Source organism: Mesitornis unicolor, unplaced genomic scaffold (genome assembly GCF_000695765.1).
Source record: "Mesitornis unicolor isolate BGI_N332 unplaced genomic scaffold, ASM69576v1 scaffold20828, whole genome shotgun sequence".
Classification (NCBI taxonomy): domain Eukaryota; kingdom Metazoa; phylum Chordata; class Aves; order Mesitornithiformes; family Mesitornithidae; genus Mesitornis; species Mesitornis unicolor.
The window spans coordinates 114,855-129,205 of NW_010202832.1; the positions used below are offsets into that span (position 1 = coordinate 114,855).

At 35.3% G+C, this 14,351-nt stretch overlaps 1 protein-coding gene across 1 annotated transcript in view; it reads right to left on the reverse strand.

The window, feature by feature from the left end:
* Positions 1 to 14,351, reverse strand: part of MOSPD2 (motile sperm domain containing 2) — a 32,228-nt gene that overhangs the window by 4,366 nt on the left and 13,511 nt on the right. The window contains exons 5-9 of the mRNA XM_010190524.1: positions 11,706 to 11,766; positions 10,456 to 10,494; positions 9,348 to 9,472; positions 6,394 to 6,558; positions 3,477 to 3,589 (exon numbers count right to left, since the gene is read on the reverse strand). Coding sequence (XP_010188826.1) covers positions 3,477 to 3,589; positions 6,394 to 6,558; positions 9,348 to 9,472; positions 10,456 to 10,494; positions 11,706 to 11,766 — 503 coding nt within the window. The remainder of the gene's footprint in view (positions 1 to 3,476; positions 3,590 to 6,393; positions 6,559 to 9,347; positions 9,473 to 10,455; positions 10,495 to 11,705; positions 11,767 to 14,351) is intronic.

Genomic DNA, 14,351 nt, shown 5'->3' on the forward strand with positions numbered 1-14,351 from the left:
CATCTGCAACAGCAGAAATAGCCAACAGATACATACAGTCACGTGAGTCACTGCATCAGAGCAGTACGTTAAGGGAGGAGTGCTTCATTTTAATTTATGGTAATATTGAAGACTATAAGGTGTTACAGACAGGAAGTAACTGCCACTTCCTCCATCTAGCCTTGCAACAAGTATAGTGCACACATGAAAGGAGCTAGCAGGTATCTGCAAGTGGCAATAATTTTAACCACTACAGCTAACTTCACTTGAACGTATGAGTCAGTCTTCATGTGCTTCTGGAGACACATGTATAAATAAAGTTATTGCTTGTTTTTACTATCTTTTGCAATTAGGAGAGTCATGCATGAATTCTTTTAAACTGTATCTAACACGTCATTTCAGAATAAGCATTCAAATGAAGGCTAACTAGGCAAAAAATAGGGCATGCTCACATAATACAAAGTTGAGAGGAAACTCAGTAACAAGTGAAAATCTGTTTTCTTTCAGTACGTAACATTCAGATTACACAAAAAAACATAGGGCTACGCAACTGCGTGTTCTTTTGACAGTAAGCCTTTTTCAAAAAATGTGTAATGTTCCCCCCCCCCCTTCTCTCTTTTTTATAATGCCAATTTCATGTTAGGTTGACATCCTCCTCAGAAGATCTCCTTTCATAGTACCAATCCTTCTTTTTCCTGTCACTTAACCAAACTAATGTATTAGCTGAGAAAAATTCTTGATGCTGCAGGGCAAGCCTGAACCCCCATGCTTTGTGAGGAACCCAATGGTGTGCGTGTGGGGTGCTATGTTTTACAATGCATTACAGTCCACAATGACAAGAAATTTTATTTCTATGGAAATTTTATTTCTTGTGGGTGGGGAAGAAGGAAGTGTGCTAAGTGAGGCAGAAAGCAAGAAATTGTTGAGTTTAAAACAGATTAATAGGGTAACTCTATCCTTCTCTTCTCCTCTCAGGTTTCTTTTCCTGTTTCCAGATTCTCAACTTCAACAGCCAACAACAGCAGTGAAAGGAAGAGTTGTAGGTACAAAGTATTTTGGTTATCTTAACACTGTACTATTGCAGCTATGTGTTACAGCAATCGCAAGATTAACTTAGACAGGAAAGCAAAAACTACCATCAAAACAAGCCCCAAAAACTGATCAAGAAAAGAATCATTTTGCCAGAGACTGATATTTCTTGTTCACCTACCAACTGCAGATATTGAAGAAAAAAAAACCAACAATCAGCCTTAAAAGAAATCGGGTTTGAGGGCCACTGCTGTATGCTTGTTGTGTGCAGAATCAACCAGTTCCATAGTGTTGAGGGTAGGTGGCACGTATTTGTGGGAAGGGTGGGGTGCTTTTTAAATAGCTACTACTTTCTTTACTCTGATGTGTACGGGGCAACCCTTTCAGCTTGTACTAGAAATTGTCTCGAAATACACTACAACATGAGCTAGTCTTCTACCAGACCGTACAAGTAAACTGCTGCTTTTTTGTCTTACTAAGTATATTCATTTATGGAGGAAGGCCAATAAAGACCAGTCTTTCACAGTAAGGTATGCAAGGCAAACAGAATGGTGGTTTAAACCAGGGAGACAAATGATTACAGAGTATGACTACAAAAATGAAAAACAGAAGAGCACAAGCACCCAGCTTTGGTCACACACCAGAGCCAACAAGCACTAAGCAGCATCAGGTAAGGGATGTCCCTGCAGGGGTCTAAGGAGGCCTCACTGGGTCTGCTGTAGCAGCAATGAGAGGCACAGAAAAGGCTGCCGGTTCTTGGGGACTGCATGGTACCAGAGCTGCTCTGCCTCAGCTTCCTGCTCAGGTCTTCAGCTGCTCCCTTCACAGGGCAATGCTGCTATCAGCAAGGATACCACCTAATTATACTGGCAGAGCTTACAGGGTTTGAAATGGGTGCCTGTGATTACTTAAAGTGGCACTACATATTATCAGTTCAATAAATGTCAGTTCAGTGTCCTGACAAAGATTCCAGGGAAAGAAAATCTCATTCTAGCTCCTACAGAGTTTGAATATTCATAAAAAGCAACAGCTGCACATACTGTCAAGAGTTTACTTAAAAAACGGGAGGGGGTGAAGGGAGGCAACAAAAAACCCACACCAAACAAACAGCAAGAACAATGGAGACATCAGTATTTTATTTTCCATGACAGCAAGACCTCAATAGTGGACTCCAACACTTCCATTCAATGGTGGAACTTAAAATATTTTAAGATAATAAAAGGCACAGCTTGTGTGGGGGTTGTGGTTGGTGTATTTTTTTTGGTTGGGGTTTTTTTGTTGATTTGTTTCTTAAGAAGTGGATGGAACAACACAGCTTCCTTTGTCTTCAGGACACGAAAGTTTAGACATTCTTTAAAAATCACAGTTCTGTACTCTGTGTCCTGCCATACAAGAAATTAAGCCTATACCGATGAGGTCTTAGCACATGAAGGACTATAAAGATAATTCTGTTTCAAAACCAGGAAAATGACACATACAAAATTTTTTACACTAACGAGCACATCATTATTCAAATTCATTTCAAAACTGATTCAGTACAGCACTTAAAGTTAGCTAAGGAATTACCTATAAATTAGATATTTTCTTCATTCATCTAATAGCAAACTGGAAGTGAAAATAAAAGTTAACATCTACATCATTTTCCCAACAAGCATCTTAACATGAAAGGCACTGAAAAGAAAAAACTATATTGGCTAATTGGTGGTTTTTTCCCCTAGTTTAGTGATAAAAAGCAGATTCACTGCAAGATGTAAAAGCACGTTGGATGACAAAATCTTCTGAGTAGATATGCCATTTATTCAGAGCACTCCCCACATTAAATAAATTGCACCCATTCATTTCTTTACTGAAAGAGTGGTCAAACACTGGAAGGGGCTGCCCTGGGAGGTGGTACAGTCCCCATCCCTGGAGGGATTCAAGAAGTGGTGGATGTGGCACTTCAGGCCATGGTTCAGTGGCCATGGTAGGGTTGGGTTGACAGTTGGACTTCGTGATCTGAGAGGTCTCTTCCAACCTCAATGATTCTGTGATTAACTGGTGCAAACTACGTGTGTAGACATCTACACCATCAAGTTGAAATAATTTACACAAGATTTAACAGCAAAAGCTGTCTTAAGAAACACATTGTTTTTTAAGCCAATGACAATCACAGACAATGTCAAATCATTGCTTTCATTACAGATGAGCACAGGTCTAACTAAAACCAATGACAATTTCTCAATATAAATGAAACCATGAAATGCTTCTACAATTCTATGAAATATAAACCTACCAACTAGTACAAAAAGCATGCCAACAGCGACACCAAGATTCATTAAAAACATGTAAAACCAGAAAAATTGAGTTTTGTAAAAATCATTCTTAGGAGAATGTTTAACTATTGCTTTCCTCTAATAGTCTCAACTAGTTCAGTACTCAAGTGTCCAATGCACATTGTAAAAAAAAATATAAAAGAAAATTATTATTACCTGATATGTAATAAAGGTCCTTTAAAAGTAGTTAATGCTTTCTTTGCATTTTTTGGTTTGGACTCTGTTTTGTCAGTTTCCTCTGATTTGGAAATTTGTTCTACAGAATTCATCTGAGTAAAAATGACAGTTATAATGATTAACTAGAAACCTGGATTACACACATTACAGAATCATGCAGGTATTTCAAATAATATGAGGAGGCTTATTTGAACAATTTATATATTATAGACCAAGTTTAAAATGCATTCAATTCCCTGAAGTTGCTTGAAGTTCACTGAGTGATTTCTTATAGCAGTTACATAATATATTAAACATGCATGGAACAAAAAATGCTGCTTTATTTTTTTCCATGTGTTCTCCTGATGCCCAAGCTGGTTATTTTTGAAAACTCCAGACATGTTAAATTATAGTACCTCAAATATTTAAGATTATAAAGCACTGATGTTATTCTTCCACTGCAAAACTTTTTAATTAAAACAGACACTCTAATACAACCACTGCAACACTGAACAGAAAACACAATAACAATTTCACGCTTTATTGTATTGCAGAGCTGCAAAACTGATCTTCACTGCTTTTAGATGGAATTCTGAAGTACTGCAGAATTTAAAAGCATGATTGAATTGCTGCACCCAGAACTGCAGATACCTTTGGTTCTGCTGGTTTTCCTCAATTACATTAAGAAAACACATGTCAGCAGGCTTAGACACATCTTAGTATAAAAAATGAAAGAACTCTGGAATTAAGTGCAAAACAGGGGTGGAGAGGATAGACAAGACTGAAAAAAATAGTGATATCATGACTCAAGATCAGCTAGCTGAAAAGTCTGCTTGTTTTTTATTCCACTTAAAATAGAGAGAAGACATGGAGACAATTTATTTTATGCAAACTTGGAAGTATGGGAATGAAAGAAATAAAAAATTTATAGAAAATAGGTTTTATAAAAAGAAACCACACAGCAATTTGATTTTGTTTGGTGTGTTTTTTTTTATAATTAGTTATAGTAAAAGGTTAGTGTGTAAATACACTGTACTAGTTGTGTTGTGCTTTATTCTACATAAATCTAATTAAAATTACCAGCAAAAATACTACTATAGTACACATGAAAGGTGGAGTCCTTCTTGCCAAATGCAGGCATCTACAGGACAGGCACTTAATAACCAAGTTTATCACTTGTAGCTCCTTCTACTCTGTGGAAAGAAATAGGCACTTCTATGGGATAAGAGGTGGCATACATATACAAAATAAATCAAAGGAATTCTTAATGATGACAAGAGTCTGCTTATAAAGACCAGTTGTGCAGTAAATAATAATGAAGGCAAGGATAACTCAAAGATCACTTGGAATCTGTTGGTTTGGAAGCTGGCCTTATTAAAGAAATATTTGAATATTTATATTTAGATACAGCCAAGTAAATAACTTAGAAACAAAAAAAAGCTAATCATTGAGACAAAAAAGAAAAAAGAAAAACACATTTTGGAAAAGGACACAACATTGGAGTGCCAAACAATGCTGTACTTCCTATGAAAGAAATAGCAAGTATTTTTCCTAAATATGTGAACATAAGAATAGTGAGTTGAGGCCCCAAAAAAATAAATCTACTTTTTACAGAAATTGTACCAATAACAAGGAGATATGGTCTGAAATTTTAAAAGTATGCTAAAGGTAAGGCCTTAAATGTGCTCTAATCTTAACTGATATATGATAAGCATAACTGTCAATCTTAGTTCATTGAAAAGACTGAGTAGCAGCTTGATTACACTGTATAAAAGAAAATACCAGAAACCATATCATTATTTTTAAGACTGAAAAAAGTAAAAAAAATACCATAAGCAGAAAGCTGAAGTCAGCCAAGTAAGCTAAAAACAAACACTGAGGCTATTAGGCACCAAAGCCAACAGGATTTCTCCATGTTTCCCTGAACATTAGAGTTTGGAAGATGTGCTACAACTAAAACAAGCTACTGAGTCCAATGGTCAGGAGGTCACTAGTGTATGTAATGCTTTGTTTTCATGTTTAAGTCAGTGAAATTATCTTTTTTTGAATAGCTGGCCAAGTTGCACAGAACAGTTGGACTACGTAAAGTGAGCTGCGTGTTTCAAATCATTCTGCCAGACTTAAACCAGTAAATGAAACTGGATGTATAATACAAAGTATGGTACTCCATTAAACAAGTTTTGCAATTCACATTCCAAAAATAATTATAGCACTAGATTGCTGAATTTCAGATTTCTCCTCCTATTTTCAAGAGCGATACCGCACTGACATATTCCTAAGTATCACTTCATATGGACTTCCGTAAAACAATGCCTTTATATTTCCAGATAAACACCACTGCAGGAAGATCATATTGTAAAACAGGATTGATGGATTAGGGATACAATTTTTTCCTGAGACTAAATGAAAACTTCTGTATGTTGAAATTTTATCAATAATTTAAGAAAACAAATCAGCATCCAGTAAAATATAAATATTTAACTTAGTATTTTCTCATGTACATATTGACTTGAGCATCTGAGAAAACTAGATGCATTTGAAGATGTACACCACTAGATATCCCAAGATCAAAAAAGAACAAGCTAGAAAGACATAACCTGTGAAAACAAAACACAGAAACCTTTTAAATTTTACTGTACAATTCACTATATTCCAGAGATACACTAAATATCTGATATACATTTTACTGATTCAACAGCACAAAACTGGTCTTAGTAGACTAAGCAGCAAGATTGACACAGCAAGTATAATTTTCATATCATTACTGCATTCTTTTGTCAGACTGGAGAGTAGAAAAAAGTAAACAAAAAAAATCACCAAAACACAAAGAAAAGCTTGACAAGAAACAAATTATATGCCTCCTGTTCCAGTTTGTAACCATTTAAACAGTCTTGCCTCAACCTTCAGAGTTAGATACCTTTTTCTGATTATGGTTTTGTTCTTCATTCAGCTCCCCAGTCTCCTTGGTATCTATCTCTTCCTTACTTTCATGCTCATCTTCACTAGTAATGGGCCCATTCTCACACAGAGGAGTTTGAAAATCATCATCAACCAATGGAGGATAGCTGTACTTGAAAGAATCCTAAGATATAAGGAGATTTTTAAAGGACCAGTTATTTAGAAGGATGAGAAGTATCTTCTCTAGTATATTTTTAAATGGAAATACTATCAATTTTGTTTATTTCACGTGACTTGTATATTTCCCTTTTCCATTTTAAGTTGGTCCCTGTGCAGAAAGCTGACACTACCAATAGGCATAATAATTATTGATAGACAAATAGTCACCCAATGAAGTCACTAAACTGTACCTACTGCTTTTACTTTGAGTTACAACAGAACTGCATAATCTAGTCTATCAAGAAACAGCATTTGGAGTCTTAACGTTGAAGTTTTGTTCTTAGTTCTAAGAAACGTGGTTCAAATACTTATGACAGCTATTACTATAGAATGTTTCAAAAGTGATGAAAAACTTCAGTTGTTCTTCGTATTGTAGTTTCAAAATAGCCACAGTTAAAAAAACCACAACCCACCCCCCCAAAAAAAACCCAACCAAATAACAACATAACAAAAACTCCAACAATAAACAAAATCTTAAAACAACCCCAAACAATCCCTCAAGTTTAACCTAGCATGTGGACCTTTAACACATCCTGTAACTCAGACCTCAGTCTTTAGAATGCCAAATCAAGATAAAGACTTTATTCAAGACACCCACGTCATGCAGAAGCAGCATACCTAAGTTCTCAATGCTTCTTCAGTAAAAGTATCTTCTCTATTGGAGGATAAGGAAAAACATTTTTTGCTAACTAAAAACTCTTAACATTCGCAAAATAGTTTTATTATATCTCATGTTAGAAACAGCATTTAAACAGGAGTCTCTATTCCTACTACATTTTCAAACAATTTTAAACCCCAAGTAAACTGAATTAGCCTGTCAGTTTTTCCAGTGGAGGAAGAAAATAAAATAACATCGTTTTGACTCCTGTAAGGCAGACTTGAGCTGTGCCCACAGTTTCCAAACTATGCTATCAGCAGACACTTAAGAAGTGTTTCAACAGAGCTCTCTGTAAGCAAGTATATTTTCTCAAAACAAAGAATAATGTGATGTTAGGGGGGGGAAAAATAGATAGGGGCATTCAAGGAAAACTTGAACAAAACAGCATACTTTCTGCTAATCTATAATCAAAGCCTAAATTTCTCTTATTCTTCAGGCTGAAGCAACAATCACACAACTTTAGGTGAACGAAACAGGTATCCACTGGCTCAAGCAATATCCTATAAAGCTTGTCCTTTAGGTCCTTAAAGTACCAGCATTCTGATTGCACACATTGTTCAATATTGGCACCAGTGGAGAGAAACTTGGATTTAACAAGGATGAATTACCCATCTCTGACAAAGAAAGCTGGGCAAATATATAAACTAAAACCCCACATGTCTTGTATCAAGGTGTACACTGTATGTACATCAATCCTGCACAAAATGTTATTGAAGAGGCAATGAATCTTCCTGGTCAGCCAAAAACATTTATGCCTTAAGATCTGGACTGTTCCACCATTAACAGAGTTGGAACTGGTAGGATGTGAGACAGAACGTATTGGGAATCCAGGAAAACACTAACTTACTTTACATTTACTACTAAACAAAAACAATTAGCAAGTGCCTTTTGAGCACCTAACCCTAGTTTTCCAGACTGCTTATTATTACTTATTATTACCTTACTCCTAAATCTGTTTTGGGCAACTTCAACAAGTTCTCCAAGACAAACCTTCTATAAGAAAAAGACATACATTTGTGCACCTTATATAAAAGACTGGGGAGTTTAGGCAGCAATTTTCCATGGAGAAAGAAGATACTACCTTTTCCTCAAGAATCTTGTGCAAAAGCACTTTCAAAAGGCTGCTACTTTCAGCCAAGTAAGAAACAAGGTAACTCAGTCTCTGCTCCCAAAACAAGTTTCATATGTTCTGGCTACCAGAACCTTCAGTTTATATACAAAGGAATACAGCCTCTCCTACCATTGCTGAAGCAGTCTTCCTTTTCTCCATATTGTTACTGCCATAGCTTTAAAAACACTTCAGAAAGAAATGGAAAACAACAGGTAAAAATAACTCCTCTAGAGTGGGCTTATTCCATTACCATAAATGGTCTACAGAAATTTTAAAGGAAAAAGATCCTCTTTCCAAAAATTCTATTATAAAGATTATACAAACTGATTTACTAGCTCTGTGAAAGACGAAACCTGTTGCACAAGAGGCTTGTGCTGTTTTTCTATTTAGATGGCACTAGAATAGGATCCAGGTTCTGTCAAAGTGATACTGGACTGTAGCATGTTCCTTGAAGCATTAATATATTCTTTAAAGAGAGCCTTCTGCAACCATGTCTTAAAATATAGCCCTAGAGACAACAAAGGAAAAATAACTGCAATATGATGGTCTTTACTGAATCATATCTTTGGAGCAGGATGAAAAAAATCTCAGAGGGCCATGAAACCTATTTTCAGTTCACAGAACTTCTTTCATAAACCAACACATAATCTTTAATTCATCAGGTAGGGGGGTCGAAATGTGTAGAAGGAAGACTGATACTTAAAATGGATTTTCTTTTTAAAGGGCTAAAAAACTAAGTGGTTTCCAGTGATTTGGAAGTGAATGAATGATTCTGAAAAAAAAAATCTGTATTTAAGACTGCCAAATATCAAATTCTCATGAAGTTAATCCTTGTTATACTAATGCGATTTACAAATTATCATTGGCAGAACAATTTCAAGAAGTTTCACATGCATAAAGTGCCAACTCTCAATGCCACATATGTAATTTATATAGGTGTGTTTCAATCTAACACAAAAGGACCATGAACCGTTAATATACTTACAGTTCCACCCATGTGAGGTGGCAGATATTCTCCACTGATGTATTCCTGTACATCACTCTTGTTTGTGAACTTTAACATGCTTATTGCATCTGGGCCAAGCCAACCCTTCACAATTTTAAAAGCAGCTTTAAAAAAAAAGGTATAATAAGTTGTCAGGATGGGGTTTTGCAACCCTTACAGAACACAAGGGAGCTACAACCAGTTAGACATGGCAGGACCTACTCTTAAAGTATCTACTATAATAGGGATAAACAGTGCAAGGAAAAGAGTATTATTTACAGAGAAAGTACTTTATGGACATACAGTTTTCTATAGATGAATGCTAATAGACCACAGACTTCCATGGAAAGCGTATCTTTCATTTAACAAACGACAGTTTTGTTGTCTTGGAATTTAGCTCAGGAAGTAGCAAGGGGATAAAAGCAATAATATTTCCAAATCTGAGTGAGGGAGGTTGGGAAAGGTACATTTACACTTCTCCTAGTTGACATGTTTTGCTGCTTTAAAGGACACTTTTTTTAGACCCACAGAGTATTTTCAAACACCATACTTATTTCAGTGGTGGCAGAACATGAATATACAGAAAAATATAAACCCATCATAAAAATTTATATTTATATGGTAAAAATAAGGGCAAAACATGTTTAACGTGTACATTATAATTAAAGACAATTATTGAAATACACACATCAAAACATACGTAACAGTATCAGTGTTCCGTGTCAGGCATCTGTCTTAAATTGTGTATTCTAGCTTTTCACTGGTTATAAGTGTCCTTTCTTTGTTAATGACAGTACTCCTAAATCATGAACAGACCTAGCTTTGAAAGGACTACAGTGGGAAACATTAAAGGAAAAGACAATTTATCAAGGTCTACCAAACTTTAAAGATGACAGGATGAATATGGACTCCATTTAGAGTATGATCCAAAACACAATGGTAGAAGGAAAACAAGAAGCATGCAACCTACAAAGTGACAGATTTGAAGATGTATGCTTAATAGTCTCACCATTCAGGTTTATCTACACAAAGCAGAAAAACACTTCCTATTTATTCAACTAATTTTAAAAAGTTATCATGATTTAAAAAAGCAAACTAAACAACTCACCATTCATTATCCATGGCATTTCAAAGATCACTATCTTTGCTGAAAAGACAGAAGAAAAGGAAATAGTCTGAATACCAAGTGTTACATATTTCTCTGAGAAGCACAGCAGTAACGGTCACATATAAAGGGAACACACATTTTTAGAAACTTCCACGTTCACTTCCTTGTAGAAGCAATTTTATATAATTATTTTTAACATGTATAAACCTATTTCTATTGCTATACAAAGGCATTAACTGTTTGCTTGGAAAACAGTTAATAAAATTTTATGTTATACACTGTTCATATACTTCTCTAGGATACTACTTTCCTGACATACTGTTACTAATAAGTAATCACTGCAAATAAGGCAGAGAAAGATAAGATCTCAACCTGACCTAGAAAAGCAGCTACTGAGTGGCAAAGGAAGTTTAACAGCTATATTTGGCACCTTATCTTCCCAAAGAAGCAAATGGTTAAGAGTCTTCAAGCATCTACATTTTTTCCCCAAGATGTCTTTGTTTTAGCAGAGATGCCTGAAAGGTAAGTATTTGGACACAGAAGTGTCCTGAGTTTTTCTCTTTAATGTCAAAGAAACAAAACCATACTGTTGCACTTACCTTTAAGTTTGAGATTTGATCAAAGTTTTGAACTTTGATCAGCAAGCTGAAAACTAACATGCAGAGTTTAAGCAGCTGCTGTACAGAATTTCAATATTCATAGACCTATTTTCACCTAAAATTTATAACTCACGAAAGATGAACTGGTGAAACCTACACAGTGTTTGCCTATCCATAAAAAAGTTAGCAGGTAAGTATGCATGTTTTTCTAAGTGTGCACAAAAACATGCCTAAATCTGTTCAGAGTAAACCACCACTCCCTAAAATTTTCTACAGGCATTCATTCTTTATGCCCTGAAGACTCCTAAAGGATACAAGCTGTCACGCAAGCTTGTAAAGCTTCTACCCAAGTAACAAAGAGCAAAAGAAACAAGCCAATTTAGTCTACTAGATGCTTATGTAATTTTTAATCTGTAAAAGTAAGTCTTAAGATTCTTATTTCCCAAAAAGACAGTTGATTTTTTTATTAAAGTTTATATACAATACAAATCTGTGCTGACTTACGAGCAAAAATATTTTGAATCTGTAACATCCACGTATTCCATGTAGTTACCACAAAAAACACATGCAAATGTGTTTTTCCCCATCATCTCCAATATTATGAAGTGTTCTTATTACATAAGTCTACAGTGTTTAAGATACAATACTTACTGAGGAAATTTGGATAATAATCTGTAAAACAGTTGACAATAAACCGAACAAAATCCAAGTCCTAAAATAAAAGCACAGAATAAGCGCAACGTAAACCTAAACATTAGAAATACAGGCTTAGTTAAGCTAAGAATTTATTGAATAGCACAAGATACCTGTATTGTAATAATCTTTATTGAAATTTTACACACACTACAAACATCATCCAAATTCAATACAATACTTTTCACTTCATTAAACTGCTGCAGGATTGTTGTCAAACTTAGCTTTACAATATGACAAAGAAGTCAGAAGATCTATTATTAATGCATTAAGTGACTAAACTACTGTAGAGTATTAACAGCTGTAATGGAAAGATACATGGAAAAAATAAACCTTTAACCCTAAAGGAACTTGACAGATTATTCTTAAAGCTTTACAACAGAGAACACTAAACATACTAAAATTTCCTTTCAGTAATTTATCTTGCATGTTGTTCAATGTATTACTGGACTCAGGATCTTCCAGAGAAAAAACTCTAAGTTTTCCTTTTAAAATAATCTGGTTTTAGTCATAGTCTGTGGTATGCAGAGAAACCGTGGACAGAGGCAGCATTCAAAGCATTGCTGGTATACCACCCATTTTCAGAGTGCTTCCATCCAATGAGCAGCCACACAGTAACAGTACAGTCAAGCCTCCATTGCAAAATTCACATATAAAAGAACTGACTAAACAGCAAAGGGCAAAAAAGACATTTTATGAAACAGATATTGATAATAATGTAAGAGATACCACAGTAAAGTTACTGAAGTGGAAAGCCTGCCATGAGTACTTGTATGACCACTACTACAAAAGTAGACTTTCAGAAATAGTACAAACTATATTGCTTATGGAGGATGCAAAGCCTGCCGTAACAGTAAAAATGCTATGGGGAACATGCTCCTAAAGTGATGTAAACACACTATTACCACATTTGTGGACAGAGAAAGAAAAAAAAACAAAACAAAATGCAACACTCTGTATAAGAGGATTATTCACAACCTGAAAGCTTTATTAGTAGCTTCGGTAACTAGAAACTATTTGAAAGATTGAGAAAGAAGGTAGCCTTTAATAGAAGCATTTATCTCAACTGGCTGTTGCTTGTATGGAATGCAGTATCTGTCACTTAATAGCACAAACACAGTGATAAGATTTCCAAGCAATGATTAGAATCTCCTGTGAATTAATGAGGATGCTGCTCTTTACTCTGCTGCCTATCCAAAAGCAGCACTGCCAAATTATTAGGATGGATCCCCTGTTTTAATGAAAATCTGGAATTAGAAGTACAGATTTCAGCAGACCATTCAAGAACTGGATCTATTCCAGGTATCTGAACTGATGCAACAAGGCATGTGGTACCAGAATTACCTGGCTGCATATCAGTGATAAAAGCTGACAGAGTACATATCCATAGCAATGGAAGAAACAAACATAGCATGCTCTGGAAAAGAACTCAGCAATCCAAGTTCTTTTAGGATAAAATTTATAAGTTACTCTACAAGGCTACAGTCATTAAAAAAATATTCTTTTTTGGTGATAAGTGTACTAACTACAAAGCAAGACTGTACAATGAGACACTTACAGAGAGTATGTGCCAAGACTGTGTCTCTGGGAGTCTCAAAGACACTGGAAAGAAGTTGATTTGAGTTTTATTGAGCATATTCTGAAGCAAGTTGCTTTGATTTTCAGGAGATTACTGCAATCCCATATTCTTGTTATATAAAGCCATGGCTTCAGTATCTTTAAAAGTATTAAAAGACAGCTGCCAAGGCATAGGTAAGAGCACCAATCCTGCCTTGCAAAACTGAATTACACCATATTTGTCAAAACATCTTCTCAAAGGCTTGAGGCCTTGTACTGCACAGCTGCAAGGTCCTAATGCAACATTAATCATAGTGCCTGGAAAAGGCAGAACAAAGCTTTTTTTCTTTTCTGCCTATATTTAAATGCATTCCCATCATACCAAGAAAAAAAAAAAAAGGAAGAACAAGACAAATTTTAGCCATTCCTGTAAGAATAACAGGACAGCATGGCATTTGCTAAGGAAAGTTTCAATAATCTACAGAAATAAAGTTTGGTGCTTTGTGTTTTTTTAGATAATCTATGAGATTTTCAGTTATTAGCTTAAATCTACAAATATGTAATGATAAGCAAGATCTCCATCTTTCAATCTAAAACAGCTTAGATTCTGCTCCTGGAAGTGGGTGCTAAAAATGTACTTTACTAAACTCAGCTGGAGAAAATGACAGAACTCTGTAGATTTTCATCTATCTACATTAAAATTACTGAAATGTTGTCACCCCCCCACCCTTCAAAAAAATCCAGTCCTGATTTTAGGTTGTCTAAGTTGAGGATCAGTAAAAATGCAGATGATACTGTTCTAATCTTCTACACAAGATTCTACAAAGCAAATCTTAAAAGATGTTTTCGATATAAAGATAATAGATAGAAAACCAGACCTAAAGGAAGAAACACCACAAGATACAATCATTCTTAAATCTATGTAAGTTCAAAAAACACATTATCATTTCAGAAGAGGATCTCAACCAATAAGTAAGCTACAGCTTCATCCTATACTATGAACCAGACCGAGTTCTACCGGTAGTAGTAGTGTACTGTTCAGACTGT